Source organism: Aspergillus fijiensis, assembly GCF_003184825.1.
Source record: "Aspergillus fijiensis CBS 313.89 unplaced genomic scaffold BO72scaffold_69, whole genome shotgun sequence".
Classification (NCBI taxonomy): Eukaryota; Fungi; Ascomycota; class Eurotiomycetes; order Eurotiales; family Aspergillaceae; genus Aspergillus; species Aspergillus fijiensis.
The window spans coordinates 14961-38923 of NW_024469045.1; the positions used below are offsets into that span (position 1 = coordinate 14961).

The 23963-nt window shown below is 53.0% G+C and overlaps 8 protein-coding genes across 8 annotated transcripts; 4 read left to right on the forward strand and 4 right to left on the reverse strand.

Annotated features, from left to right (window-relative positions):
- Positions 1-645: 645 nt before the first annotated feature.
- BO72DRAFT_414001 (pepsin-like aspartic protease) lies at positions 646-2437 on the forward strand. The gene is made up of 4 exons (XM_040942523.1): positions 646-892; positions 978-1128; positions 1188-1842; positions 1894-2437. Exons 1-4 carry the CDS (start codon positions 791-793, stop codon positions 2180-2182), a joined length of 1197 nt encoding a protein of 398 aa, XP_040796744.1. The 5' UTR covers positions 646-790; the 3' UTR covers positions 2183-2437.
- Positions 2438-3193: 756 nt separating this feature from the next.
- On the forward strand, positions 3194-6344 carry fcpA (protein-serine/threonine phosphatase). The gene is made up of 3 exons (XM_040940109.1): positions 3194-3784; positions 3879-3965; positions 4029-6344. The coding sequence occupies exons 1-3, from the start codon at positions 3537-3539 to the stop codon at positions 6151-6153; spliced, it is 2460 nt and encodes an 819-aa protein (XP_040796745.1). The 5' UTR covers positions 3194-3536; the 3' UTR covers positions 6154-6344.
- Positions 6345-6503: 159 nt separating this feature from the next.
- Positions 6504-7895, reverse strand: BO72DRAFT_259124 (uncharacterized protein). The gene is made up of 3 exons (XM_040940110.1): positions 7359-7895; positions 6990-7267; positions 6504-6824 (listed from the first exon to the last, which is right to left on the reverse strand). Exons 1-3 carry the CDS (start codon positions 7514-7516, stop codon positions 6721-6723), a joined length of 540 nt encoding a protein of 179 aa, XP_040796746.1. The 5' UTR covers positions 7517-7895; the 3' UTR covers positions 6504-6720.
- A 603-nt stretch (positions 7896-8498) lies between these two features.
- Positions 8499-10066, reverse strand: BO72DRAFT_438909 (arginase). Its single transcript, XM_040943395.1, has 3 exons — positions 9666-10066; positions 8959-9542; positions 8499-8903 (listed from the first exon to the last, which is right to left on the reverse strand). The coding sequence occupies exons 1-3, from the start codon at positions 9750-9752 to the stop codon at positions 8600-8602; spliced, it is 975 nt and encodes a 324-aa protein (XP_040796747.1). The 5' UTR covers positions 9753-10066; the 3' UTR covers positions 8499-8599.
- A 270-nt stretch (positions 10067-10336) lies between these two features.
- Positions 10337-12752, reverse strand: BO72DRAFT_414013 (glutamyl-tRNA(Gln) amidotransferase subunit PET112). Its single transcript, XM_040942524.1, has 5 exons — positions 12684-12752; positions 12119-12624; positions 11986-12062; positions 11780-11921; positions 10337-11724 (listed from the first exon to the last, which is right to left on the reverse strand). Exons 2-5 carry the CDS (start codon positions 12456-12458, stop codon positions 10466-10468), a joined length of 1818 nt encoding a protein of 605 aa, XP_040796748.1. The 5' UTR covers positions 12459-12624; positions 12684-12752; the 3' UTR covers positions 10337-10465.
- A 1009-nt stretch (positions 12753-13761) lies between these two features.
- Positions 13762-15734, forward strand: BO72DRAFT_259366 (uncharacterized protein). The gene is made up of 3 exons (XM_040940111.1): positions 13762-15062; positions 15124-15508; positions 15574-15734. Exons 1-3 carry the CDS (start codon positions 13976-13978, stop codon positions 15614-15616), a joined length of 1515 nt encoding a protein of 504 aa, XP_040796749.1. The 5' UTR covers positions 13762-13975; the 3' UTR covers positions 15617-15734.
- Positions 15735-18017: 2283 nt separating this feature from the next.
- BO72DRAFT_414018 (Zn(II)2Cys6 transcription factor) lies at positions 18018-20296 on the forward strand. Its single transcript, XM_040942525.1, has 2 exons — positions 18018-18128; positions 18199-20296. Exons 1-2 carry the CDS (start codon positions 18031-18033, stop codon positions 19865-19867), a joined length of 1767 nt encoding a protein of 588 aa, XP_040796750.1. The 5' UTR covers positions 18018-18030; the 3' UTR covers positions 19868-20296.
- Positions 20297-20680: 384 nt separating this feature from the next.
- On the reverse strand, positions 20681-23395 carry BO72DRAFT_388693 (uncharacterized protein; the record flags this gene model as incomplete). The annotated part of the gene is made up of 2 exons (XM_040941732.1): positions 20681-23108; positions 23172-23395. 2 exons carry the CDS (start codon positions 23393-23395, stop codon positions 20681-20683), a joined length of 2652 nt encoding a protein of 883 aa, XP_040796751.1.
- Positions 23396-23963: the final 568 nt, after the last annotated feature.

The window sequence follows — 23963 nt, forward strand, 5'->3', positions numbered from 1 at the left end:
GTGTACAGCAGAGCACAGCACTTAGAAGGGGAGCTACCGGACCGGAGCTCCACGGCAGCGTACCTGTCAGCTGCTCACCCGGACAGGCAAGGTCCCGGGCGCGGACTTACGATACTCGGATACGGGTACAACAGGCAGCAGGCCAAGGCGGTCTTACATCATCACTCTAGCGGCAGATAGGCTGATAAGAAGCGGTAAACGGCGTTGGGGAAGAACAATCGTCCTCCTTCCCCAACGACTGTCGCTAGTAATGGTGGTTTGACAATGAGATAAATGGGTATAGTTGACTGCGTATCTTGAATCAAGATATTTAGTCAGAAGTGTTGATGGAATTCCTGAAGATAAAACAATCAAACTTGAATTCAGGCACCGCAGCTCTGCTGGCGCTACCAATTACCTTAATTCATGAGAGATAAACCCCGTGATTGAAGATCCCCTTGCCAATGACGCAGCCGGGGCAGCCAACCATTGGCTGGCCCGCAGCAGGACAGCCTGAGGCGGCGTGAGGTCGCTCCGCAACCAACCAGTCACTCGCATCATCGCCCTTCCTCCCATTCCCTCCCCCCCCCCCCGGACCTGACCGTGACCGTGACCGTGACCTCCTCCTTCAGCTCTCTTCCTCGCCTCTCTCTCTCCGTCTTCCACCTCGGGTCCCTTTTCCTCTTCCCATCTCCCTCGAACTTGGTTCATCCATCATCGACATCTTTATTCATTCTCCTCACTCCCGTTCTTTTCCACCCTTCCGTCATTGTCTCTCTTTGAGTCGTTCCTTCCGGGGTCGCCGTTCATCATGAAGTCCGTCTCTTTGCTCACAGCATCTATGCTGTTGGGCTACACCTCCGCCGAGGTTCACAAGCTCAAGCTCAACAAGGTCTCCCTTGATGAGCAGCTGGTAAGTATACCATCAAGGCAACTGTCGGCCTTGTATTCAGCTCAGCTCTTCTTCCAACTCGGAATCGCTGACCTATTGAATGAAGTCCACTCATAACATCGATGCCCATGTTCGCGCGCTGGGTCAGAAGTACATGGGCATTCGCCCCAACATCCACAATGAACTGCTCCAGGAAACCCCGATCAACGACCTGAGCCGTCACGATGTTCTTGTCGATAACTTCATGAACGCCCAGTGTAAGTCCCTAATCCATTGGTCTCCAGGGTGAGTGGCTGCTTATCGTCTTCCGTAACAGACTTCTCCGAGATCGAGCTTGGTACCCCTCCCCAGACGTTCAAGGTTGTTTTGGACACTGGTAGCTCCAACCTCTGGGTGCCTTCTTCGGAGTGTGGCTCCATTGCCTGCTACCTTCACAACAAGTACGAGTCGTCTTCGTCTAGCACGTACAAGAAGAATGGAAGCGAGTTCGCCATCCGCTACGGCTCTGGCAGTCTCAGCGGCTTTGTTTCCCAGGACACTCTCACCATCGGTGACCTGACCATCAAGGAACAGGACTTTGCCGAGGCAACTCAGGAGCCTGGCCTGGCCTTCGCTTTCGGCCGGTTCGACGGCATTCTCGGATTGGGTTATGATACCATTTCCGTCAACAAGATCGTCCCACCCTTCTACAACATGCTGAAGCAGGGACTTCTGGACGAGCCCGTCTTTGCTTTCTACCTTGGCGATGCCAACAAGGAGGGCGATAGCTCCGAGGCCACCTTCGGTGGTGTTGACAAGAGCCACTACACTGGTGAGCTGATCAAGATCCCTCTTCGCCGCAAGGCCTACTGGGAGGTCGACCTCGACTCCATTGCCCTTGGTGATGACGTTGCCGAGCTGGAGAACACTGGTGTCATCCTTGACACCGGTACTTCCCTCATTGCTCTCCCCTCCAGCCTTGCTGAGATGATGTAAGTTCCTCGGGTGAATTGTCCACGGATATGATGCTAATAGTTGCACAGCAACGCCCAGATTGGTGCCAAGAAGGGCTGGACTGGTCAGTACACCATTGACTGTGCCAAGCGCTCCTCTCTGCCCGATGTGACCTTTGCCTTGAGCGGCCACAACTTCACCATCAGTGCTTTTGACTACACCCTTGAGACCCAGGGCTCTTGCATCAGCGCCTTCATGGGCATGGACTTCCCCGAGCCTGTTGGTCCTCTGGCCATTCTGGGTGACTCCTTCCTGCGCAAGTGGTACAGCGTCTATGACCTTGGCAACAGTGCCGTTGGTCTCGCTAAGGCCAAGTAAACGATGGGTTCATGAAGCGTATTCTCATGGTATGTACGCGAGAAGGAGGGGATGATATCGCATATATTAGCTCGACCCCCTAGCGCGCAGTAATCATTGTTATTATGTTATGGTTCAAGAGATGGGTCAAATTCGAACCCAGTTGTTGCTTTAGTCCAGGCTCTTCCCCACAGATCAATGTGTACTGCCGTGACTAGTTTCGTAATCATCGTGTATGAATTTATACCAGTACAATGAAAGCACAATCAGATCGTGTTGAGATAGAGCATCTTACAGGAGAGTTCGTTGGTCTTTGTTTTCTTTGTGCAACTGGATGATGACGAGGTCTGGGCCGGGAGCCGGTGGTTTTGACGGAAACCCGAGAGTCTCGCCCCCCCTAACCCACCCCCCCCGCACAGGCCAATTCCAAGTTCGAAGGTCAGCCAAGCGGCCGATGGACCGACGCTTGGCACAACCACAACCAGTGTCAACCACTCTCTCTTCCCTCCCAGCTCTTTGCCGCTGCTGCTGCTGCTGCTGCTGCTGCTGCTGCTTGCTGGAAAACTTGCTACTGCTCCTCTTCCTCCAGCTATTTTTTGGGGGCGTTCTTCTTGCTCCATCTCCCCCACCCAACTCACCCACCAACCACTTCCACTCACTTCCTTCACCACTGACCAGACTTGACTAGCCTACTCAGTACTTCCTTCCCACTCTCGTGACCTCTCCTCCTACTTTCCCTTTCCACCTCCCCCCCCTCATGCAGCTTTCTTGTTCCTGATCGCATCCCCAATTACCACCCTCTTTCATCATCATCAATCCTCGTATTCTGGTCATAGATTATCCTTTTGACACTCGTCTTGCTAGCCTTCTCCAACCGTGGTTTGTGTTTCGTCGCGTTCGATTCGCGTGGCGAACCATTTGCGACCAGCTGATCCATAGAACTGACCGCGGTTGTCTTTCATTCAACCCCCATCTTTTGACCATCACAGCTTCGGAGCCCTTTCTTTGTGCTTTCGGGTTCGACCTTCTACCTGCCTACCCACCTACCTGAATAATAAATATAGTACGGATCCGAGCAATCGTCTCCCCGTCGCGTCTCTGGATCACAACAGAACCCCAGTTTACTCCGATCCTTCCCTCCTGCCTCCATCTTTCTACAGCGGCTGCAGCGGTTATCGAAGGCGTTGTCTGGGTTTTTGTTGCTTCGGGCATGGCTTCCTAGTTCCTTGGCTCGATCTTTCTTCCATCGCGATTTCCGTCATCATTTGTTTTACACACCACCCTTCCTTCCTCGACTCTCATTCCTGAGAAGGAGGGAAAAAAGGGTTGGTTGATTTCGCTACCGGACCAAGGATCGGTGTGGGCTCCAATATAAATGCTTGTTCGGTTACCATCCAGCCTTCACTACCCGATCACCGTAACGTCGTTGCTCAAACAGCCCGGCGATGCGGTGGAAAGGGAGGATGCGCTGTTCTGGTATGTCTACCAGACCACCGTCACGGAGGGTGACGGGCTGGGAAATAAAGTCGAGGTGAAGCGCAAATTTCCGACCAAGTTTGAGTCACCCGTCGATGGCGAATTGGTTCAGTGGAGGATTGCAAAAGGGGATGTCATCAATGGGCCGTATGTCACCATATTGAACTGGAAACCCACGTTTCGAGGTTCGATTGCTTTCACATCTCGGGAGCTGAGACTGACCTCATCTGCTATGTTCCAGGGTCGATTTCATGGTGGTCGATGAACCATGTGCTCACGAGGTTCAGTTCGGGGGACTTTGCGCAGAGTGTGGGAAGGATATGACTGCGTATGGATCCTAAGCGCGCGTAAACGTTAGGCTGTCGACGGATTACTAATGTTTGAGTGATAGATCCACCTACAACTCGGATTTCCAAGATGTCATGCGCGCGACGATCCCGGTGACCCACGAAAACACAGGTCTGACCGTGAGCGAGAGAGAGGCGACGCGGGTGGAAGAGGATGCAAAGCGCAGCTTGTTGTTAAATCGGAAGCTGTCCCTTGTGGTCGATTTGGATCAGACGATCATCCAAGCAACCGTTGACCCAACGGTGAGGGAATGGATGGAAGATAAAGACAATCCAAATCACAAGGCTGTCAGCGATGTCCGCGTGTTTCAGCTGGTCGAGAATGACCCGGGAGCGCGTGGAGTATGGTACTATGTCAAGTTGCGGCCCGGGCTGGAGTCCTTCCTGCATAACATCTCGGAGATGTTTGAGCTGCATATCTACACCATGGGCACTCGGTCTTATGCGCAACATATTGCTGCTATCATTGATCCCGATCGTAAGCTGTTTGGAGATCGCATTCTGAGTCGAGACGAGAGCGGTAGTCTCACAGCCAAGAATTTACATCGGTTGTTCCCTGTGGACACTAAGATGGTGGTCATCATCGATGACCGCGGGGACGTTTGGCGCTGGAGTCCCAATCTCATCAAGGTCGTGCCGTATGACTTCTTCGTCGGCATTGGCGATATCAACTCCAGCTTCCTGCCCAAAAAGCAGGAACTGGTCTCTCCAAGCACGCCGGGCGAGAAGTCTGCGGCCAAGTCAGTAAAAGTATTGCCCCGTGAGCACAATGCTAATGGAGCTACGTCCAGAGCAGGGGATCAGCCGGAGATGTCAACATTGGAGCAGCTAGTGACAATGGGCGGAGGAGACGACCCTCGCCTACTGCAGGAACAGAGCGATGCACAAAATGAGACGATCATGCATCAAGTCGAAGATCGACCGTTGTTACAGAAGCAGAAGGAATTGGATGCAGAGGAAGACGCCGCTGAAAGTAGTGATTCATCAAGTAGCATGGACGACTCACCGGAGATCAACAAACACCGACATCTTCTTCTGGAGGACAACGACCGGGAGCTGTTTGATCTGGAGGTTCGTCTTGAGCAGGTGCACCGCAACTTTTTCGACGAGTATGACCGGCGGAGATCACGAGCGCTGGGAGGACGAGTGGCAGCTTTGCGCGGCGAGAAGACACCCTCAAAGGACAAGGACGTCGACTTGAAGCTAGTTCCCGACGTCAAGGACATTATGCCGGCCATTAAACGCCGTGTTCTCAGCGGTGTTGTTTTGACCTTCACAGGAGTACTTCCCCTTGGCACAGATACACACAACGCGGACATCTCGCTTTGGTCCAAGAGTTTTGGTGCGACCATCAGTACGAAGATCAACTCAAGGGTGACCCATCTCGTGGCCGGACGGAACCGCACGGCTAAGGTTCGAGCTGCAACGCGGTACCCCAACATCAAAATCGTGAGGACGCATTGGTTGAGTGACTGCTTAACACAATGGAAGCGTTTAGACGAGAAGCCATATCTCCTGCCTGTGCACCCAGATGATCGCGAGCCGCCAATTTCGCCAGGCCAGGAAATGGAGAGTTCTTGGCTGTCATCTGAGGAAGGGACGGGGGTCGCTGGCACGGAGGAGGACGAGCCTGAAATGACGGCCGATATCTTGCAATCGTCTGGGTTGACCGAGATGTCGCCTATTGGGTATGACGCCGATCAACAAGCCGCTATCCACGAGGAATTGAAAGAGTTTCTTGGCAGTGACGACGAGAGCGAGAGTGACAGTGATGCCTCCTTCATGGAAGATGCTCCCACAACGGCGCCCAGCAAGAAGCGAAAGCGTCCGGAGGATACAGAAGATGAGGACGAGGGAGGAGATGACAACGGAGACACGGCGCAAGATGCCGGACCCCCCCATGGCTCGCGACTCGCGCAGCGGATTCGGCGGGTGTATGAGCGGCCCGGCACCGCACTCTCCCAGGCAGTGTCTAGTGCAGCAAACTCGGAATCGCCCAGCAGTGAACCGGAGGTGCAGGCCGATGCGCCTTCGGGATCGCAACCAGCGGACACGATGCCGGCTCCGGAAGAAGAGGATGATGAGCTCGAACGGGAGATGATGGCGGCGTTTGAAGATGGTGATTACGACGCGACGGCCGAGGAGAAGATTGCGGAAGAGAACGGTTGACATTCGTTAGCTAGACGTTGTCTTTGTTCTGTGTGGATAGGCTAGCGGTCATACTACGCTGTTGTCATCGTTGATAGGAGCATTTTTGATTCGAGATCATGCTGGCAAGGCATAGCGAGGGCGTTTGTGCGCGATTCCGTCTACGAGGGGGTCAAACTTCATGGGGGTGTGACATAGGACTCAGGTATAGGGTTTAGGTTTTTCGAATTTGAATGTGTATTTGGATTGAATAAGGTATCGGCATTAATGTAGACTGAGTGTCTTTCGCAGATGGACATATAACTATCGACCAGTAGGAAGAGAAAGAGAAAGACTTAAGAAAGGGAAGAAAATTGAATATGAATACACTTAAGGTAGATTGTTCATACACCAGAGCAGCCAATGAGTCAAGTCATGCAATCATCTCACATCCATCATATCAATGCGAAACATCAAGATCCAAGTCATCCAATCATAAGCATCACCAGCATTCTCTCACCCGTCCTCCTCGCACAACTTCAAGTTATACTATGTAGAGTACTAGGTAGGTTCCCCAACAAGAAAGGAACCATAAGAAAAAAAGAAAAATCATCGATAAATATCCCTATGCACCTGCCACGACATGATCATCATCCACGCATAGAAGATGGTATTAATCAATTCGAACGCAAACGCCATTCTCCAGCAATTACCTAAAGACCAAGTCAAGATTAGCCAGTCGCTCATTGAAACGTTTTTGGGTTGCGTAACACCACCACCACCAAGAACAAACTAAAAACATCCGAATTAACTGTTTTTTTTTTTTTTTTTTTTTTTTTTTTAAAAGGGTTTGCAGGGGGGGAACTGGGCCGACATACAGATCGTACTCTCGGTCAACCACGCCAAGGTCTGGAGATTATCGCCGGTGGGGTGGTTTTTCACCAGGATGAAATTCCGGCAGTTGCTGTCGACGTTGGCGACGACGCCGTACATCTGCAGGCTCGTCTCGATCAAGCCGGTCAGCCACAGTGCGAAGAGGATGAAGCTGCCCACGAGGATGATGCCCGGGAGGAGGAAGCGTTGGGCCGTGAGGACGTAGATTAGAATGATGAAGAAGAGGCCAAGGGCGGCGGTGACGGTCATGTAGGGGAAGAGCCTTTTTTTTTGTTGTTGTTAGTTGGTTTTGGGAGGGGGGGGGGGGCTGTGGGTTTTGGGCCGGGGGCTGTGTGGCCTGCCTGCACACTCACCATGGGATATCCAGATGGAGCTCGTTCTGGACGGACATGAACCAGGCGAAGATCCCCAGACAGATGGCGTTGGCGGATAAGACGATGATTAACCAGATGTTGAGCTGGAGTTCGGGCCAGTGGTAGCGCCGGCGTCGGTAGATGCGGACGCCTGCCATTTTTGGGGGGGCGGCGCTTTTCTCCACGGGCAGCTTTGGTGGTGGTGGTGGTGGTGGGTTCCAGTAACTTAGTGGATGTGATGGATGGTTGCTCAGACTCTTAGTGCAGTGGTAGGCTGGGAGGTGTGTTGTTGGTGGAGAATCGTGTTGATATATGAGTTGATGCTGGGGTTGATATTGTCATATGTTGGTCGTTGGAGGGCTGGGTTGAATTGGGTTGCGTTTGTTGCATTCGAATCGAACAATACACAGATTGCGAGGTTTGATCGTCTGGTAGGTTATATGATGAAACACTCTTGCGATATATTTAGCTCCTCCAGTAGTTGCGCACACGCTGACCGCTGCTCAGCTCTCCACCCCAGCTTCAGATGATGATGACGGTGTGTGGAGTATACTTCAAGGGCAGCAATAGGGCTGTGGGCCACCTCAGTCAGTCAGGCAGAAACCGCCCACATTCCCTTGCAGGGCATTCGATTCGATGGGGGGGGTAAGGTCCAGACTCCGTGGTTGTCAGTGCAGGGAACGTCGGTCTGAATAGGCGTCACCGAGTAGTTACTGTGGAATGATGGATGGGAAAGTGGGCGAGAGTCAATTGGGCTGTTGTGATGATGATGTTGTTGTTGTTGTTGATACGGAGTACTTGTTGCGTCGTTGGGCGGGAGTGGGCCGGTAGCTTGGATTTGCAGGTGCAGTAACAATAACAATCGCCAAACTTAATACCATTCAATCAAACAATCTGTTTCAAGACAGCAGAAGTGTCAAGAGACTAGCTCATTCTTTGGCGTCGGAATTGCAGAAAGGTGAAAAGCAGGAAATGAGGGACAGACAGATCGGGTTTGATCGAAGCATGTGGAATTCGGGTGGCTGGAAATTCGGTGGCAGGGGATTTGGCGCTTTAAGTTAGCTTAAGCCTTCCGGTCCAGTGCGGAGAAACTCCATCTATAAACATTTTCGATCTCCAACAAAACACATACACAGACCAATAGTTTTATCAAAGTCATTATCATTGCATTTCATGTCAGTCTAACCTTTTCTCTATAGTATACAGAGACTATAATCTATGTCAGATATAAGTCTTTCGTTCTACAACAGGGTATCACCCAGAGCGCTGCGCACCAGCGAGCAGCCCGTGCGGATCGTGTCGCTGGCGCCCGCTTCCTCCAGACTGGGGTTGACTTCCACCAAGTCCATCGCCACCAGGTTGCCGGTCTCGTGCACACACTCGGCGATGAAGTCGCCCTCGCGGAGAGTCAACCCACCGCGCACAGGGGTGCCCGTGCTGGGCGCCCACTGGGGGTCCAGAGCATCGACGTCGAACGACAGGTGAATGGGAGTGTCGTTACCCACGTGCGCCAGCGCCATCTCCACCACGCGACCGATACCATAGCTGTGGAGTTCATGTCAGACGAAAACGAACCAACCACCCAGAAGAGCAGACTTACCGGTCCACATCGTGCATGCTGAAGGCCTTGATGCCGTGCTCGCGCAGCAACTGCTTCTCGCCGCGGTCGACGTCCCGCAGACCAATGTATACCAGCTTGCGGGTGTTGACAATGTGCTCATCCTTCAACCAGCCGAAGATGTCGGGACGCTCCTCGCGGGCCAGGCGCGTCAGGAAGGCCATGGGCATGCCGTGGATGTTGCCGCTGGGGCTCATCTCGGGCACGTTGATGTCGGCGTGGGCATCGACCCAGATGACCGCCATCTCGCGGCCCAGACGTTCGCGGATGGCCTTGGCGGTGCCGGAGATGGTGCCGATGGCGATGGAGTGGTCACCACCCAGGGTCAGCACGAACTTGCCCTCCTTGGCGTGCTCGTAGACCTGGTTGCTCAGCGCCTCGGTCACCGCGCTCACCGCCCGGGGCTTCTTCATGCCGCGGTGGTCGGGGTCCTCCGTGGGCATCTTGTCCTCGTAGTAGTGGACCTTGTCGTCATAGTGCAGCTCGTAGCCCAGGTCGTCGCGCAGTTGATCGAGGAGTCCGGCTTGGACGAGGGCCATGGGAGCAGCCTCGACGCCCATCTTGCACTAAATTTCGTCACAGCGTTCCCGGTTAGTCTTGCTCTTGCTTGCGCCGCCCGCTAGACTCCGCGTGGATCGGCGGCGGCGGCGGCGGCGGCGGCGGCAGGACTAGAGTGAGGGGAAACGTACCTGACCGCCATTGAAGCCAACAGCCACTACACCCAGCTCGTTGGGCTTGGAGAGGAAGCGCTGGCGAATAGTGGAGGGAGAAGTCATTGTGTATGTGAGAGATGAGGAGGGAGATAAGCGTCGTAGGAGAAGGAAGAGGGAAGGAGAGAGAGAGGCGTGAAAAAGAAAGAAAAAAAGTTCTAGAAGAGCGGGACCCGCGCTGATGAGATAAGATCAAATCAAGAATCGGGTGGGGAATCAACTGGAGCCGGGCAAGGAACGGGTGGACCACGGGCAACAACAACAACAACAACAACAACCAGGGCAGAGCAAGAGGCAGAGTGAGAGGCAGAGGAAGCGGAGGGATACTGAGAAAGATTTCAAGGAGGTGACGAACAGTGAGATGATGAGGAAGAAGTCAAAGAACTTCACAAAGACAGGGGGTATCGGAGCAGTTTATAAAACCTGGCCAAAGGGTGGTCGTGGGGCATTGTGATCGCTAAGACCTGCTTTTAGGGATCAGGACTTCCCCTAAGTACAGGTCGAGGAGAGATGCCCGCCTCGGCCTTTCCAAACCATCTCCACCCCCCTTTCTATTAGCAATCGTTTTCGGACTCCGGTCATTCTCGGGCTGGCTTACAGCTATTATCTTACTGATAAGGACAGATCACTCAGGTTTGTAAGTTGTGGTTAAATCCGACGGGTGGTATCGTCATTATCGTCATGCATGAGCGGGCTCAGCTCCGCGGACTCAGCTCCGATCTAGGATCTAGCTACTCTGTACATACGCACTGTACTCGTACATCGGCACTGCTATACATCTATTTCGCTCCCTCCAGGATCAGTTCCCGCAATATTGTATCAGCCTTGGGCGCCTCCACCCGCCCTTTCTCTCCCATGCGCATCATCTGTCCTACAAACCAACCCAGTTTGCCCAGTTGGTTCTTCTGTCGAATCTGCTCAACCATCGATGGGTTTAGTGCAATAGCTGCCTCCGCCAATGCGATGTATTCCTCCCGCGACAAAGGCCGCAGCAACAGATTCTCTTCCTCGAGCAGCTGCGGGATCGAGCGCTGATCCCCGTCAAACACCAGAGCCAGCACCTGCTTGGCCGTGGGACCAGTGATGAGCTTTCGTTGCAGATGGTCAAGCAAAGAGGCTAGAGAATCGGCGGGGATGGGCTGTGAATCCCAAGCCAGTTCCGCCTTGGTCAGGAGGCCGCCCAGTTCGTGCAGCACCCAATTGCCAGCCAGGCGCGCCAGTGCCTGCTGCGTCTTCGAGTCCGTTTCCGGGTGCTGTTGGCGCAGGAGATCCACGACATGCTGATAGTATTCTAGTCGAGCACCGTCGTCTAGCTCTACAAGCGGTTTGGCATCTTCAATAGTCAGCCCATATTCCGCTCCGGTCAATAGACTGAGAAGCGCATCAGAGCCTGTTGGCAGTGTCCGTCTGAGCTCCGAGATCAAATCCTCCCCAATATAGACCGGAGGGAGATCAGGATCCGGCATGTAGCGGTAGTCAACCTCTCCTTCCTTGCCACGCAATCTGCGCGTCTCAGTGCTGCCGATGGTCCAGCCACGGGTTTCACCTTCCACCACACCACCGCTCTCCAAGACAGCTATCTGGCGATTCTTCTCGGCGATAATGGCGTCCTCGACGGCCTTGAAGCTGCTAAGGTTCTTGATCTCCGTACGCTGTCCCAGACCTCCGATCCCGCCATACTGATGGTTACCGGCAACGTCGCCCCTTTGACGGATGGAGACATTGACATCCGCCCGCAAACCACCCAATTCCATACCAGTTATAACCGCACTGCAGGATTGTAGGATCGACTGAATCTTTCGCACACAGGCCGCCGCGGTGGCCGGCGTGTGAATCTGGGGCATTGTAATGATCTCGATGAGCGGGTGGGAGACTCTGTTGAAGTCGAGCAACTGCGTCGAGGGAGGGTACTCCTGAGACTTGGCCGTATCCTGTTCCATCTGAATCTGCTTAATGCCGATGCGCACGTGGTCTCCATCCTCCGGGGCGATTCCATCATGACGGAAGAGATCCACATAACCATTCTTCGCCAAGGGTTCTGCAGGGCATTAGTCCGCTGACGGCAGAAGCTGCAGCTTGCGTGACCGTCTTACCATAGTACTGCGTGATTTGATACCCGGCCGGCTGGTCTTGATAGAAGTAGTGCTTTCGATCGAACTTGCTGACGGGCTGGATGTCACAATTGAGAGCAATGGCGGCGCGCAGGGCGGGGAGGAGGGTTGCGATTTGGAATTCCTAATCAATTATCAGGTGTCAGTGGTTTGATGTGGTGAGCATGTGGTAGAGGAGTAGAACAAACCGGTTGACTGCCGGGAAAGGCGAGATCGAAGAGGGCTACATTGGAGTTGGGGAGTTCCGCCGATGAGGTCGGCGCTTCTATTCAGGGCGAGGCTCAGTCGACTGTAAGTCCTTGAGTTAACGAGTTCACCTACTGGAAAAAAGTTTGGCCTCGGTGTTCAGCTGCGCGTGGATCTCAATTCCCACTGTCAACTCCCATTTTTGGCGGGATGCTTCCTCGTCCTCGCGAGTCTGTCGTTTGCGCGCCCTGAGCGATTTGGCGTCCTGTTTGAGCTGCTTGCGCAGGGGAACCCGGTCTGTTGACTCAGGGACTGCCGTAGTCTGAAGGGATCGTCGGGGAGAAGCGAGGGTGGCGGAAGGGAGAAGGGATTGTTGAAGCTGTTGCTGCGGCAAGCGGCGGAGGAGATGAAGGCATTGCGGGCAAGTGAAGGAACGAGTGGCTCGCGGCCCTTGGCGCAGCCATGGTCGCAACATGGCGCTCTGGCAGAGAATAGGAAATAATGGCTGCGTTGACGCAAATAACTCACTTGTCGATCAGTGGCTAGTAATGGGGTCTGAATGGAGAGATTGGCACCAATTGGTGGTTCTTTCAGTCGGAAGAAGATAGACGGAGCAACGACGATACACGATAACTACCGTACTATACAAAAAGTTACAGCGGGTACAATACAGTAAGGCCGACGGCGGTGGACAACTCACCGCTTAATTAACAATGCAGATAATTTTTCCTTGGAATGAAGTCTTTCAATCCAGAGCTTCCGATTCGCGATGCACTGGAAACTGGAGAAAAGAAGTGTGTGTGGGAGCAACGCCTTGCTGCATGTCATGCTACAGAATGCAGCGTCGGCCTCGCAGTGCAGTCGAGTTGAAACCCCACCAATACAGTCCCAGTCCCAGCTTTGCAGCGTCACTTCATCACCATCCTCATCAACAACATCATCTTGGGAGATGAACTGACATAGCTGGAGGGGGGAGATAGCACAATAGAGGGTCCAAGGAAGAAGGAGGGGTGTGTGTTCGTGGTCATCAGAGTAGACTCAGCAACGAGTCGCCATGAGCCAGCGCAGCAGCAACCTAAGCAGTAGAAGTACTCCGTACTGTACTCCGTAGTTGAGATGAAATGCAATGCAGATGATGAACTTCTTCTTCCCCACACACCAAAAAAACTACTTGCTATTTTTCTCTTTTCTTCTTCCACCCTCCCCTCTTCTCCTTCCTATAACCCCGTCTTCTCTTTCCAGTCCCACCAGCTTGTATCTTTTTCTCTTCTTGTCGAAGCCATCTCTTTTACACACGCCCGCCCATACTCCTGTTTGCCTTGACGCCCCCCTCAGCTCCAACTATAAGCTGGAACCGCTGGGGTGGACGAATGAGAGTCGCTCCACGATCGTCGCAAACATCCAACAATCGCCTACAACGCGGTCTGATTTGATCCCTCAACTGGGTCGACGTGTTTAAGATCTGTCTCGGTTCGAGTTCTTCCCTGTCACTTCCTGCCGACGGGGCGCATACGCATTAATTGGGGTCTGGAACGCCTCGCTGACGGACCATTCCGCGCATCTACATCCATCTAGATATCCATTTCTTCTTACTCTACTATCCTCTCAACCTCAGAGCTACAAAACCAGTCTCGATCTTCAGCAGCTTGCTGAGCATATCTCTATCCAGAAAATAGCCAAACCTTGATCTTAGAAGCAGTGCTCTGCATACTGCAGTCTATCGATCCTCTACACATTCTGTGCTACATTCTCAAGTTTCCCCTCCGCCCGCCGCGTCGCCTGACTGGTTCTTGTGGCCCTCCCTTGATATGCCTCCATTGTTGCCCCCTCCCACCAAATTATCTCATTCTCGAGCCTGCTAGTTGTCTCACTTTCGGCTCCGGCTCTTCCATTGCATTGCTAAAGGGTATAGTTAGTGAATAAGAGGGCTTATCATCTACTGCTCTCAGTTTCGCATCAGTGCTCTTGTGGTCGCGTTGATTTACTTCCAACATGCCACTGTATGGCTCGTCCAGTCGCTCGAAGAAGCCAAGGAAAGATGGTAGCAGTAAATCATCCACGGCTTCTGTTTTTTCGGCTACTTCTCGTGCTACAAAGGCTTCTAGAGCGTCTGGGGATCGGCCGCAAATAGCATCTCAAGATCCATCTTTGGGCTCGAAGAACACCGCTCCGAGCCCGGCAAACGTCTCGCGGACGCATACTTCTGCCAAGTCCGCCGAACCTGAGCGGACCGTTCCGAATGTTTTTGAATATCTAGACGATGATGAGTCCACGTCAGACGAGGATTCCTCCGAAGACGACGACTTCAGATCGCGTCGAGTGTCATACCCATCATCGTCTAGCGCCCAATCGAAGACGGCGTACGTAGGGTTAGGGCGTCAGAGCAAATTGGCTGCACTTGGTGCGGATACACGCAGTCGAACATCGCCCACTATGTCCAAGGGTTCAATTGACTCCCAACCATTGCCGACTGCCTTTGACATCGCTTCTGGTGTGCCATCATTACACAAGATGAAAAGCAAAACATCTTCTCAGAATAAAAAGCCCAACGACATCCCCGCCGGCATATCTGCAGGCTCAAGCTCGCCTGAGAAACGGAGCTTAGAGCTCAGTCCCCGACCCGATACCTTCTATTCGCATCATTCAGCCAGCCAACACCGGCCGCCTCTACCACCATCACCGCCACGAAGCCCGGAGGAAGATTCTCAACGACCCAATCACAAACGCAGCCGTAGCACGAAAACATCACCACCTCCCTCGGGCTACGGCCTCCTCGCCTGGCGTCTGAGCTCATCCACCGACAACCAGGAGCCTCGTCTCCCACCGCTCTATCGCCGATTCGAAGATCTAAACCATCGGGTGCTTCTGCATCTCCAGGACGAGATTGCACAGATGGAGGAAGACCTTCGTGTCCTAGATGAGTACGATCAAATGCATCGGGCGGCTACGGCCGAACAACAGGGTACCACGGTTCTCCCAGCTTCGCGACGCATGGACGTCCAGGCACAGGTTTACTCTTCCCTGCATTACCGCAAGGAAGAGCTGCTGGGCGCACTGGCCCAAAAAACCGAACAATATAGTAAGTCACAACAGACAACATTATCGTTTCCACCTCAAGAGACACTAATCGTATTCCACAGACAATGCGCTCAGTGCATACAGCCGCGTTCTGCAGACTCTTCCGCCTGCTTCAAACAAGGATATCGAAACCTACCGCACCTGGATGAACGAACGTAACCCCATTATTGCTGCAGAGACGCGCTTTCTTAACCACACTAAGGATCTGGTTTCTCTTGCCCCTCGCACGATCTCAGCTTCCTCCGCACGATCCGTGTACGCTGCAATTATCATCGCCTCTGCAGCCGTCATCCTCCCTCTGCTCACTTTCAGCATGATTGCTGAATTTTCCGGTCGTCTGCTGGTGGTGGCCGTTGTAGGCGGCGCCGCTGCTGCCGTTGCCTCCACTCAATCCACGGGAGCAGACCAGCTTGTCGGCTCCCAGGATGGATGGCGATCCGCTTCATTGTATGTTTCTTATACATTGCGTGTTGTTTCACTGGTGATATCATCGTACTAACTTATAACCTTAGATACTTTGGTTTCATGGCTACAGCAGCTCTATTTATTCCATAGTTCCAACAGATACCAACTTTTGGGTGTATATCCACCAGCTTTTACCATCTTCTAATGACTTTACGAATCTTCTTGAGGCAGCGAGCTACTGACATCTTGAATTAATTCTGCTCGCAGATATCTTCCTTGCTTGGATTTGGCACAAATTGCATGGATGTTGCTATTGATGCTTGATGATGCAATAAAAACTTACTTTTGAAAGACCTCTTCCCCCATGTTAAACTTGCCACCACAAATCATGGTGAGGGTGTTACGCCGGTCTTCTGGGTCCCTGATTCGATGTTCCCTTTTTTGGCTTTAGCGACTGGACTAGATGCTTTGTACGCACCGTGAATGATTAAGATGATGAATACTTCATTTTCCCAACTGAAAGGTAATCTGCTCTTGTAAAAGGTTGGTGAGGAGTGGTGGTCAGTACATCTATACACTGATCGCATGTCAAAGTTCACCGGAGCCCTGCCAAAAAGTCGTTGTATGTCATATGGGTAAAGGCTGGGGCAAGCAGACGATTCACAATTGTCATGTGTCTGCACAGAGTGAATTATACCGATTTGACTGACAGCACAGACTCACGGTTCTAAAATAGCTCCACAACTTACCTGCCTGATTTCTCTAACACCCAGACGACCAACCATCACCTACCTCTCTGTTCTCTTCCAGTTGTTCATAATTCGTTGACCCCAACGTATTACTACTGCAACTACTTATTATCGGTGGATACCCAATTCTGTGTTACACCCTTCAGGTCTGTTCGTCTCATCACAGCCTACAACGTCACTCAAGCTCCCAATACATCAGATCCCCCAACTCTCAATAGCTCCTCTGCACCACCAAAATTTCAAAGACCATGACTCGCACAAAAACAAAGAAGAAAATGCAGAACAACGTGGAGGCCTGCTCCAGATTCAAGCCCAAGCCCAAGCCCAAGTTCCACAATGACGCTCAGGGTAACAACGGGTTTGCGTTGGGGAAGCGTCGCCTTCGAGATGCTCCAAGTGACGATGACGATGACGAGGAGATAACCAGCCTTACCTCGAAGAATAGGCAGAAGCGTGTGAGACTTCTCGAGAAGAAGAACCTCCCCGCAGCGATCGTCGTCTCTGCCCCCGAACTCCAAATCCGCGTGGCCTTCACCTTTGCCGAGTTGTGTGCTGCTACCGACCATACTCCGAACGATGCCGACCACGCGCAATTCGACAGGTTCATGGCCAAGGTGCATGACACGGTCGAGGGCTTCGCCGAGGAGGACTACATCATCTACTGGGAGTACGGGGACGCGCAGACCAAGTACAAGGTGACGAACCCCAGCTCGTGGCGTGCCGCTATGCTGGAGATGCGGGACGGTGGCAGTTTTATTGTTGAGATGAAGCCGAAGCAGGAGGCAAGTATGTTAATGAATTCTCTATTATCTTTTTTTTTTCTCTCTTTTTCTCTCTTTCTGGCAGTAAAGTGGTATGAGAACTATCTGGCTGACGTTACTTCCAGGAGACGCGCCGTTTCTAGCTCTCCGGCAGGCAAAGACAGAAGACGATAGTATTGTCCATCGCTTGATGATTCGCAGTGATGAACAGTCTCCTCTTAAGAACATTCAGTGTGGGGATTCTGGGGCAGCTCTACTTCCACTGGCGAAGAGAGATCGTGTCGCCGCACGGGTCCCTGACCGGTATTGCTCTGATGATTCACTCGTTTCAAGCTCTCCGGTCCATCACACCACCAACGATGGACAGATAATCAATTCGGACAAGTCTACAGCCTTTGCAAACAGGGAGGTATAACTATGGATGCAGTGGTGCCAAGATGGAGTTTTGTATCTGGTCTGGGACATGGATGATGGTACGTGGGAAGATTAGGAGAGAGAGATACAGTGTATTCGCTGTTGGATGTTTGTCTTTTTTTCTTTCGTCTCGAGGACAGATGGGTCTTTTGATTTTAGAAGACCTCTCAAGTCATTTCGTGACAGTCGATAAAGAAAGACTTCTACTGATTTGTGAGTGCTCTTGAGTGATAGTAAAATGCTCACGTGTTATGTTGTATCGCGGTAGGCCCAGCTCGATCTGGATTAACTTAGTATCTTCTCCATCTTCAGCTTCTCCATCTTCGTCAACTGCACCATTTCATTTTAAGACAAGACAACGTATGAGGTCTACCAGCCTTATTATTCCTTCAGCTCTTCCACATGGGAAGTCACAATGTGATCGTCGAACGTTGCACTGCAATTGGTCCATGTCCACAGTGCTAAAGATGTCGAGCATCTTAGCGCATCCTTTAGGCAGAGTAACCGGAGTCTAGTCATGACCGGCGCTGTCAAATTAGCGAGGCTGCAGCTGCTCGAATATATTAATCGTCTATTTCTAGTTCTCGGAATCTCCCCCTTCACAGACTTCTCTTTCGCTCTTCGTCCCTTAAAGTCAAAAATGCCCGCCATATCGAACTCAATATATGGAGCCCCTACCACCGTCCGACGGCGCATAGCCCAAACCAAGAGATCTCGAGCAGGCTGTCGCACTTGCCGGTAAGCTCGAACATGCCGGCCACAACCCCGTCCAATCGTACGCTAAAGATTATCACACTCGGTCCGTCAGTCTCCGCAAAGTCAAATGTGACGAAGCTCCTGGGGCTTGTCAACGATGCGTGTCGTCCGGCCGAGTCTGCGATGGCTATGATATGCACCGGTTGCCTGCGGCCACGGGCAGCAAGACCATCGGTGCTGTAGAGCCGCGCCTCCCAGCGTCGATCTCCAGCAACCTATTCAGAGCAATGACATCGGACGAGCGAAGGTGCTTCTCCTACTTCCAGAACCGCGAGATCCCCGCAAATCTGATGTTTTTCGATTCGGCCCTATGGAAGCGGCTCGTGCTGCAGATGGCCCAGGCGGAACCCGCCGTATATCATGCCATGATCGCTTTGAGTGCCGTGCACATGGATACGGAGATCAAGGATGTCTTAGTGTTACACCCCGAGGTACCGCCGGACAGTGTCTTCCACCTCTTTGCCCTCGAGCAACTGGGGCGCTCCTACGCCCTGCTACAACAGCGCTGTAGCTCCCAGGACCCGCAGATCCTCCAGATCACTTTAGTGACTTGCCTGCTATACACCCTGTTCGACATGATCCAGGGCCAGTACGAAACGGCATACACGCATATGCAGAACGGCGTGCGGATCCTCAAGGATGTTGGGCCGTTCAAGCGCCAGCAGGACCCCTACACGGCGAATGACCTCCCGGTCGACGGATGCCTGGTCGCGGGCTTTTCCTTCCTCGACATCGGCTTCATCCACTTCGACTTCGACGGACCGCCCCGCGTGCACCTCAACGAGGGTCAAGACTTCGAGCGGACCATCCTCGCCCGACAGGGGTATATCAGCAGCCTGCAGGAAGGACGACAGGCGTACAACATCATCGCCAGCGCGCTCTCCCAGTTCCTCCCACAAGCCTGGCATCTCTCGGACGCCGACATCGCCGCCCAGTACCACCGGCTCCAGCCGCAGCAGATCCTCCTCCTCTCGCAGACCGGCCGCATGCTCCGGGTCTTCGAGGCCTACGCCGCGCGATCGGCCGGCCGTCTGCCCGCGCCCGAGCAACAGAGCCTGGACATGCTCATCTACCACATCCACGCCTTCCTCCTGGGCCTCAGGATCTGCCTCTTGGGCAGCAACCGCACCGCCCGCGCCGCCTACAAGGCGGACTTTGCCGCCTTGCTCGCCGAAACCGAAGCCCTCATGGCCCGCGTCCCCGACCAGCCCAGCGTCACCCTGGACCTCGGCGTCCTCCCGCCCCTCCACCTCATCTCCACCTTCTGCCCTGACTACCGCCTGCGCCTGCAGGCCTTCCGCCTCCTGCAGACCTGGCCGCACCGCGAGGGCCCCTTCGATTCCGACCTGACCGCCGGCCTGGCCATGGAGCGCATGCGCAAGGAGTTGACGCTCATGCGCGCGACCGACTACGCCCACTCGGGCTATTACTACTACAACGACAGCAGCAGCAGCAGAAGCAGCAACTACGACGGTGACTCCAGCGATATGACGACGCCGTCGCCACCAGCCGGCGAGAAACCACTGACTCCTGCGGAGATTGAGGAGCTTCTCGCTGCTCTCTCCGGGGAGGTGCACCGCTTCTTCAATACGGTGGACGCGCCAGCCGTCGCGACTCGGTGGGCTTGCTTCCGTATCTTCATGGAGAGTGACCAGACAATCATGAACAATATCGGGTGTGCTGTCGCTGTCGATCCGCTCCATGAGGAATTCGCGGGCTGATTGTCTCAAACTTTAGAGCGTGGGTTTACGGATACATACATGCGTGAATATTAATGCGATCCATTATTCAGAGAGGGGGTGAAAGCTTGGATACTGCTCGAAGTCACTAGCCAGCTTTTTAATCCTGTAATATGTCCGTTTCCCAGATCCGGAATGAGCGGAGTTCCAGGCTGGGACCGGAGTATCCTGACTTCAGAAACGAGCATTCGAAGGCTTAGTACTTAGAACGGTATGATATTCTCGTTGAGGGAGGGTTTACATTAGCTAAGCTCGGATAAGTAGTCTCAAAAATAAAGCCGAGTCGCAGTGAAAAAGTACCGGGGGGAATTCGATAAGGAAGACATTGTAGAAGAAGAAAGAGAAAAGGAATACAAAAGTGAACCCATCCAAAGTCAAACAGCCATCCCGTGGAATATACGAGTTTTTTTTTCTCCCAGCATTGTCCGCTATTTCCTCTTCTTCTCCGCGAAATCTAAGAGAATAAGCCGCGAGGAAGAAAGATGGAAATAGTTCAGGAGAAGAAAAGAAAAGCAGTGGAAAGACTCCAGAAGATTGGTGATGAGAAAAAAAAAAAAAAACAGAAATTTAATTATCATCTTCGCTGCGTTCATGAAAGTGAAGGTCTTTTCAAAGAACATGATTCCTTCAATTTAAAACGAGTTATACATCGGGTTGCGGGTGCTGGTTTTCTTTGCCTAACATGCCGGGTGTAGAGCAAGCCACGTGAATGTCGAGGGGCTAGCTGCGTGAAAGGGGAGGATAAAACGACATTGCCACATGATTCTTCATTCCCGTCACCAAGATCTCATCTACTCATGAGGACGCCGGGTCTCCGTTCGGCTTCGGGGTCAGCGTTTTGCCTGACGGCTGGGGTGTTGTGGAGCTGGGCCGGTTTTGCGCATTGGCCGCTAGCTGAGCCTTGTTTCGATCCATCACAACAGCCTGCTCAGCAGCACTCCGCGCGTACGTAGCCGCAGCGGCTGAGTTCGAATAGCCCCCTGCTGGTGGCGGGGCCTGATTAGACGGGTTGTTGCCGTGATGAGGTGGCTGTTGCTGTTGTGGTTGAGGCGGCTGTTGTGGTTGCTGCTGATGCGGCTGCTGTTGCTGCTGCGGTATGTATCGCTGTGGTGCTTGCTGGGGATTCGTCGGCCCCGGAGGTATACTGAATGAGGCTCTCGGGGTTGCGCTAGGCGTCATATAAGGGGGTTTTTGAGGAGATGCGCTCCGGCCGGCTGCCTGGGACGCGTGGTAAGATCCGGGCTGTCCAGGCCGAGGAGTGTAAGGTTGGGGGGATGCCTGAGCGGGAGGAGGACCCTGTGGTCCTGCATATGGATGGTAGCCATTCTGCCCTGGGCGTTGCTGATACGGTGTGCTAGGGTTGCCTTGGTTTAATTGAGGTGCCGGTTGGGAATAGCCGGGATAATAGCCAGGTCTTTGCTGAGGAGTCGCTGGCGGGCGGCCTCCCGCATACTGCTGCGGCGATGCTGAAGTATACGGGGCAGATGTCGAGTTTTGTCTTCCTGCAAAGTAGGGTTGAGCTGCTTGTATGTTGCCTTGAGGTTGAGCCCGTGTATTAGCGCCATACGCTCGTTGGTTGTACTGGGCCTGGTAGCTGGCAGCTCGGCTAGGTGTGGAAGTTCGATTTGCAGGAATAGCAGACGCGCGCTCCTGCTGCATGGTGTAGTCATCCTTCTCCATCGTCCCTTGGTAATCGACACCCTCAATCAGAATTTTCTGGCTGATATTGAGATCAGCTAATTGATCGCCGTCCAGCTTGGCAACAGCATATGGTGGGAGAGTCGAGACAAGCGCCGCTAGACTCGATTTAAGTGTCTCGTAAACGCTTCGCTCCTCATCCGATGGCGCGTCATTCGATCCAGGTCTTGGTGCGACATCAACGGGATCTATCCCATGGATTGCACCACTCGCGGGTGCCAAGCTGCGAATCTTTTGATACGAACTGAGAGTCTCTAGAAGCTCGGAGACATCACGCAGTAGGTCATCCATCTCCCGAGAGTCTTCGTCAATAGACTCACCCGAGGTCTTTTTGCTCTGGGTGATGCTATCTGTCAAGTCCTCTGGGTTGAATGATTTCACCATCTCCTCTAAAGCGCTCTCATCGAGCTCGCCTATATTGCCCGGCTGCACGGTTGATACGTCATTCTCATCTTCTGGGATTGCCATCGAGACAAGTGTGTACAGGCGTCTAGCTCCACGCTTACTCCACCATACCAGGTCTTTCGAGTCGGCTTGAACAACAGAACCTGAACTATCGAACGATGGGGCAAAGGAAGAATATACACCTTGCCAGAGCGCAATATCTTCGTCTGTAGATGGCATAGGGTCATCGGGAAGCTTTTCGTCCTCGTGGTGCTCTGAATACTGCTTCTGACGACGACTCCAAAAGGAGGGTGATGAAGTGACCCCACCGTACTGCAGCCAAGAGCCAGCAGGAAGTCTTGCAAGACAATAGTTGTTGCGGTCACCCAGAAATGATTTGTAATTCGTGATGGATTCGAACGGGTCGATCCAGCCACCTGAAGCATTACGAGGAGTAGTTCCCGTTTTGCGCGGTGCTTCTAACTGAGGCAACGTTGCACATGGTGCAAATACCTCGCCGAAAGTTCTTTTGGGTTGGTTTGATTTCGCTTCCAAAATGATCGGTACCACCTTTGTGGCTGTGATCCCGTTCGGAAGGCCGCCCTCAGGCAAGGGCGCCTGCACCTCGACGTACTTGTCCGCGCCTGGATCATCTGATTGTAGTGGGACCTTGACGGTCTTCTGTAGACTCGAGTAGAGCTGTTTCGGGTTTGCCGGATTTCCAAACAAGGTCAGAACCGCGCTTTCATTCCGGGTTTCAACGTTGGACGCAGTGGTTTTGATCGGGGCTTCACCATCCTCTGGTGCTTCGGTTTTGACAGTGGTCTGGCTCATCTGTGCTTGACGAACCAAGCTATTCAGGAGCTTCTTGAAAGCAGCAATGCGATTGACGGTTTCCGTAAGTGGGGTTCCGTCGGCAGGCGCAGCAGTCGCCTGGGCTTTGTTTCTCTCAATCACTGCTGCAGAGGCCCTTTCGATGTCGCTCAAGAACTCCGAGAGGGTGTTATAGCGATCCGACGCGACCCGAGCTTGTATACTCGAGCTTTCATCCTTATCACCCGAGACCTTTGCGCGCTTCGAACGGGGCTTCGCCGGCGACGATGGCAACGGACAGGATAGAAGATGTAAATCCGAATCGTTTCTGAATGAAGGTAATGATCAGTCATCTCTCTTTGTTTAATCACCAAGTGGGCTCAGCGCTCACTTGCTCAGAATCTCCACCAGGTTTCGCAAAGTCTCCTGCAGTTTGGCTCGTTCCTGCGATTGCGCCGCAGCGGCAGTGGCATCCTGGGCGGCCTTGTCGTCGTGACTCGAGACACGCTTTCGCTTGCCCGGTGTTGCCAACGTGGATGGCTCAGGACTGTTGGGAGGTTGTTCGCCATTTGTGGCCGGCACTGCGGCCGTCCCTCCGCCTTCATCGGCACTCATGACGAATCAGTTGCGCCGCGATTCAAGTATTTTCTCGAGACGGCAATTTGAGGGATCGGGGCAGTTTCCCTTCAAGTTGTTTGATTGTTTGTTTGTGGGTTCTTGCTCACTTGAGAAAGTGTTGAATGTTAGAGGACACGGGATATTTAGAGCGCGAGGAGAGTGGACTTTTGATCCCTTGACCGGATTGAATCGACGATGAGCGTTGTAAATAAAGAGCAAAATGGGGGAAATGGAAAGTTAATGAGTCGATGATTGAGCGGTTCAGAGTCTTCGAAGTGGATGCGCCAATGGAGATTGACTGGACCGATTTAAGGAATAGTGCGCAAGCAGGGGAGGATCGGGACAGTACTCGACGCATATGCCCGCGCTACCGCGTAAGGTAAATTGAACCAAAGTGGGTGTAGGGGATTTTCGGCGCCAGTACGGAGTACGGTACGTACAAATTGCAGACGGGAAGAGTGGATGGTGGTTTAGCTTGGCAAAAGAAAAACAAAAATAAAAAAAAGAAGAGCACGACTGCGGGAATCAAAGGATGAATTCTGGCTCCATTGAGAGAAAGAGAGAG

Excerpts from the sequence above, each read along its gene's own strand:
- BO72DRAFT_414001 (XM_040942523.1), top strand. The coding sequence starts at position 791 with ATGAAGTCCGTCTCTTTGCTCACAGCATCTATGCTGTTGGGCTACACC. Across the intron at positions 893-977 it reads TCTCCCTTGATGAGCAGCTG|TCCACTCATAACATCGATGC; the intron begins GTAAGTATACCA and ends TATTGAATGAAG. Across the intron at positions 1,129-1,187 it reads TAACTTCATGAACGCCCAGT|ACTTCTCCGAGATCGAGCTT; the intron begins GTAAGTCCCTAA and ends CTTCCGTAACAG.
- fcpA (XM_040940109.1), top strand. The coding sequence starts at position 3,537 with ATGCTTGTTCGGTTACCATCCAGCCTTCACTACCCGATCACCGTAACG. Across the intron at positions 3,785-3,878 it reads GGGGATGTCATCAATGGGCC|GGTCGATTTCATGGTGGTCG; the intron begins GTATGTCACCAT and ends GCTATGTTCCAG. Across the intron at positions 3,966-4,028 it reads TGTGGGAAGGATATGACTGC|ATCCACCTACAACTCGGATT; the intron begins GTATGGATCCTA and ends TTTGAGTGATAG.
- BO72DRAFT_259124 (XM_040940110.1), bottom strand. The coding sequence starts at position 7,516 with ATGGCAGGCGTCCGCATCTACCGACGCCGGCGCTACCACTGGCCCGAA. Across the intron at positions 7,268-7,358 it reads CTCCATCTGGATATCCCATG|GCTCTTCCCCTACATGACCG; the intron begins GTGAGTGTGCAG and ends ACAAAAAAAAAG. Across the intron at positions 6,825-6,989 it reads GTTGACCGAGAGTACGATCT|GTAATTGCTGGAGAATGGCG; the intron begins GTATGTCGGCCC and ends CTTGGTCTTTAG.
- BO72DRAFT_438909 (XM_040943395.1), bottom strand. The coding sequence starts at position 9,752 with ATGACTTCTCCCTCCACTATTCGCCAGCGCTTCCTCTCCAAGCCCAAC. Across the intron at positions 9,543-9,665 it reads TTGGCTTCAATGGCGGTCAG|TGCAAGATGGGCGTCGAGGC; the intron begins GTACGTTTCCCC and ends GACGAAATTTAG. Across the intron at positions 8,904-8,958 it reads AGCATGCACGATGTGGACCG|CTATGGTATCGGTCGCGTGG; the intron begins GTAAGTCTGCTC and ends TGAACTCCACAG.
- BO72DRAFT_414013 (XM_040942524.1), bottom strand. The coding sequence starts at position 12,458 with ATGTTGCGACCATGGCTGCGCCAAGGGCCGCGAGCCACTCGTTCCTTC. Across the intron at positions 12,063-12,118 it reads CGAGGCCAAACTTTTTTCCA|AAGCGCCGACCTCATCGGCG; the intron begins GTAGGTGAACTC and ends CGCCCTGAATAG. Across the intron at positions 11,725-11,779 it reads TCAAATCACGCAGTACTATG|AACCCTTGGCGAAGAATGGT; the intron begins GTAAGACGGTCA and ends AATGCCCTGCAG.
- BO72DRAFT_259366 (XM_040940111.1), top strand. The coding sequence starts at position 13,976 with ATGCCACTGTATGGCTCGTCCAGTCGCTCGAAGAAGCCAAGGAAAGAT. Across the intron at positions 15,063-15,123 it reads CCAAAAAACCGAACAATATA|ACAATGCGCTCAGTGCATAC; the intron begins GTAAGTCACAAC and ends CGTATTCCACAG. Across the intron at positions 15,509-15,573 it reads GGATGGCGATCCGCTTCATT|ATACTTTGGTTTCATGGCTA; the intron begins GTATGTTTCTTA and ends TTATAACCTTAG.
- BO72DRAFT_414018 (XM_040942525.1), top strand. The coding sequence starts at position 18,031 with ATGCCCGCCATATCGAACTCAATATATGGAGCCCCTACCACCGTCCGA. Across the intron at positions 18,129-18,198 it reads GCAGGCTGTCGCACTTGCCG|TCTCCGCAAAGTCAAATGTG; the intron begins GTAAGCTCGAAC and ends TCGGTCCGTCAG.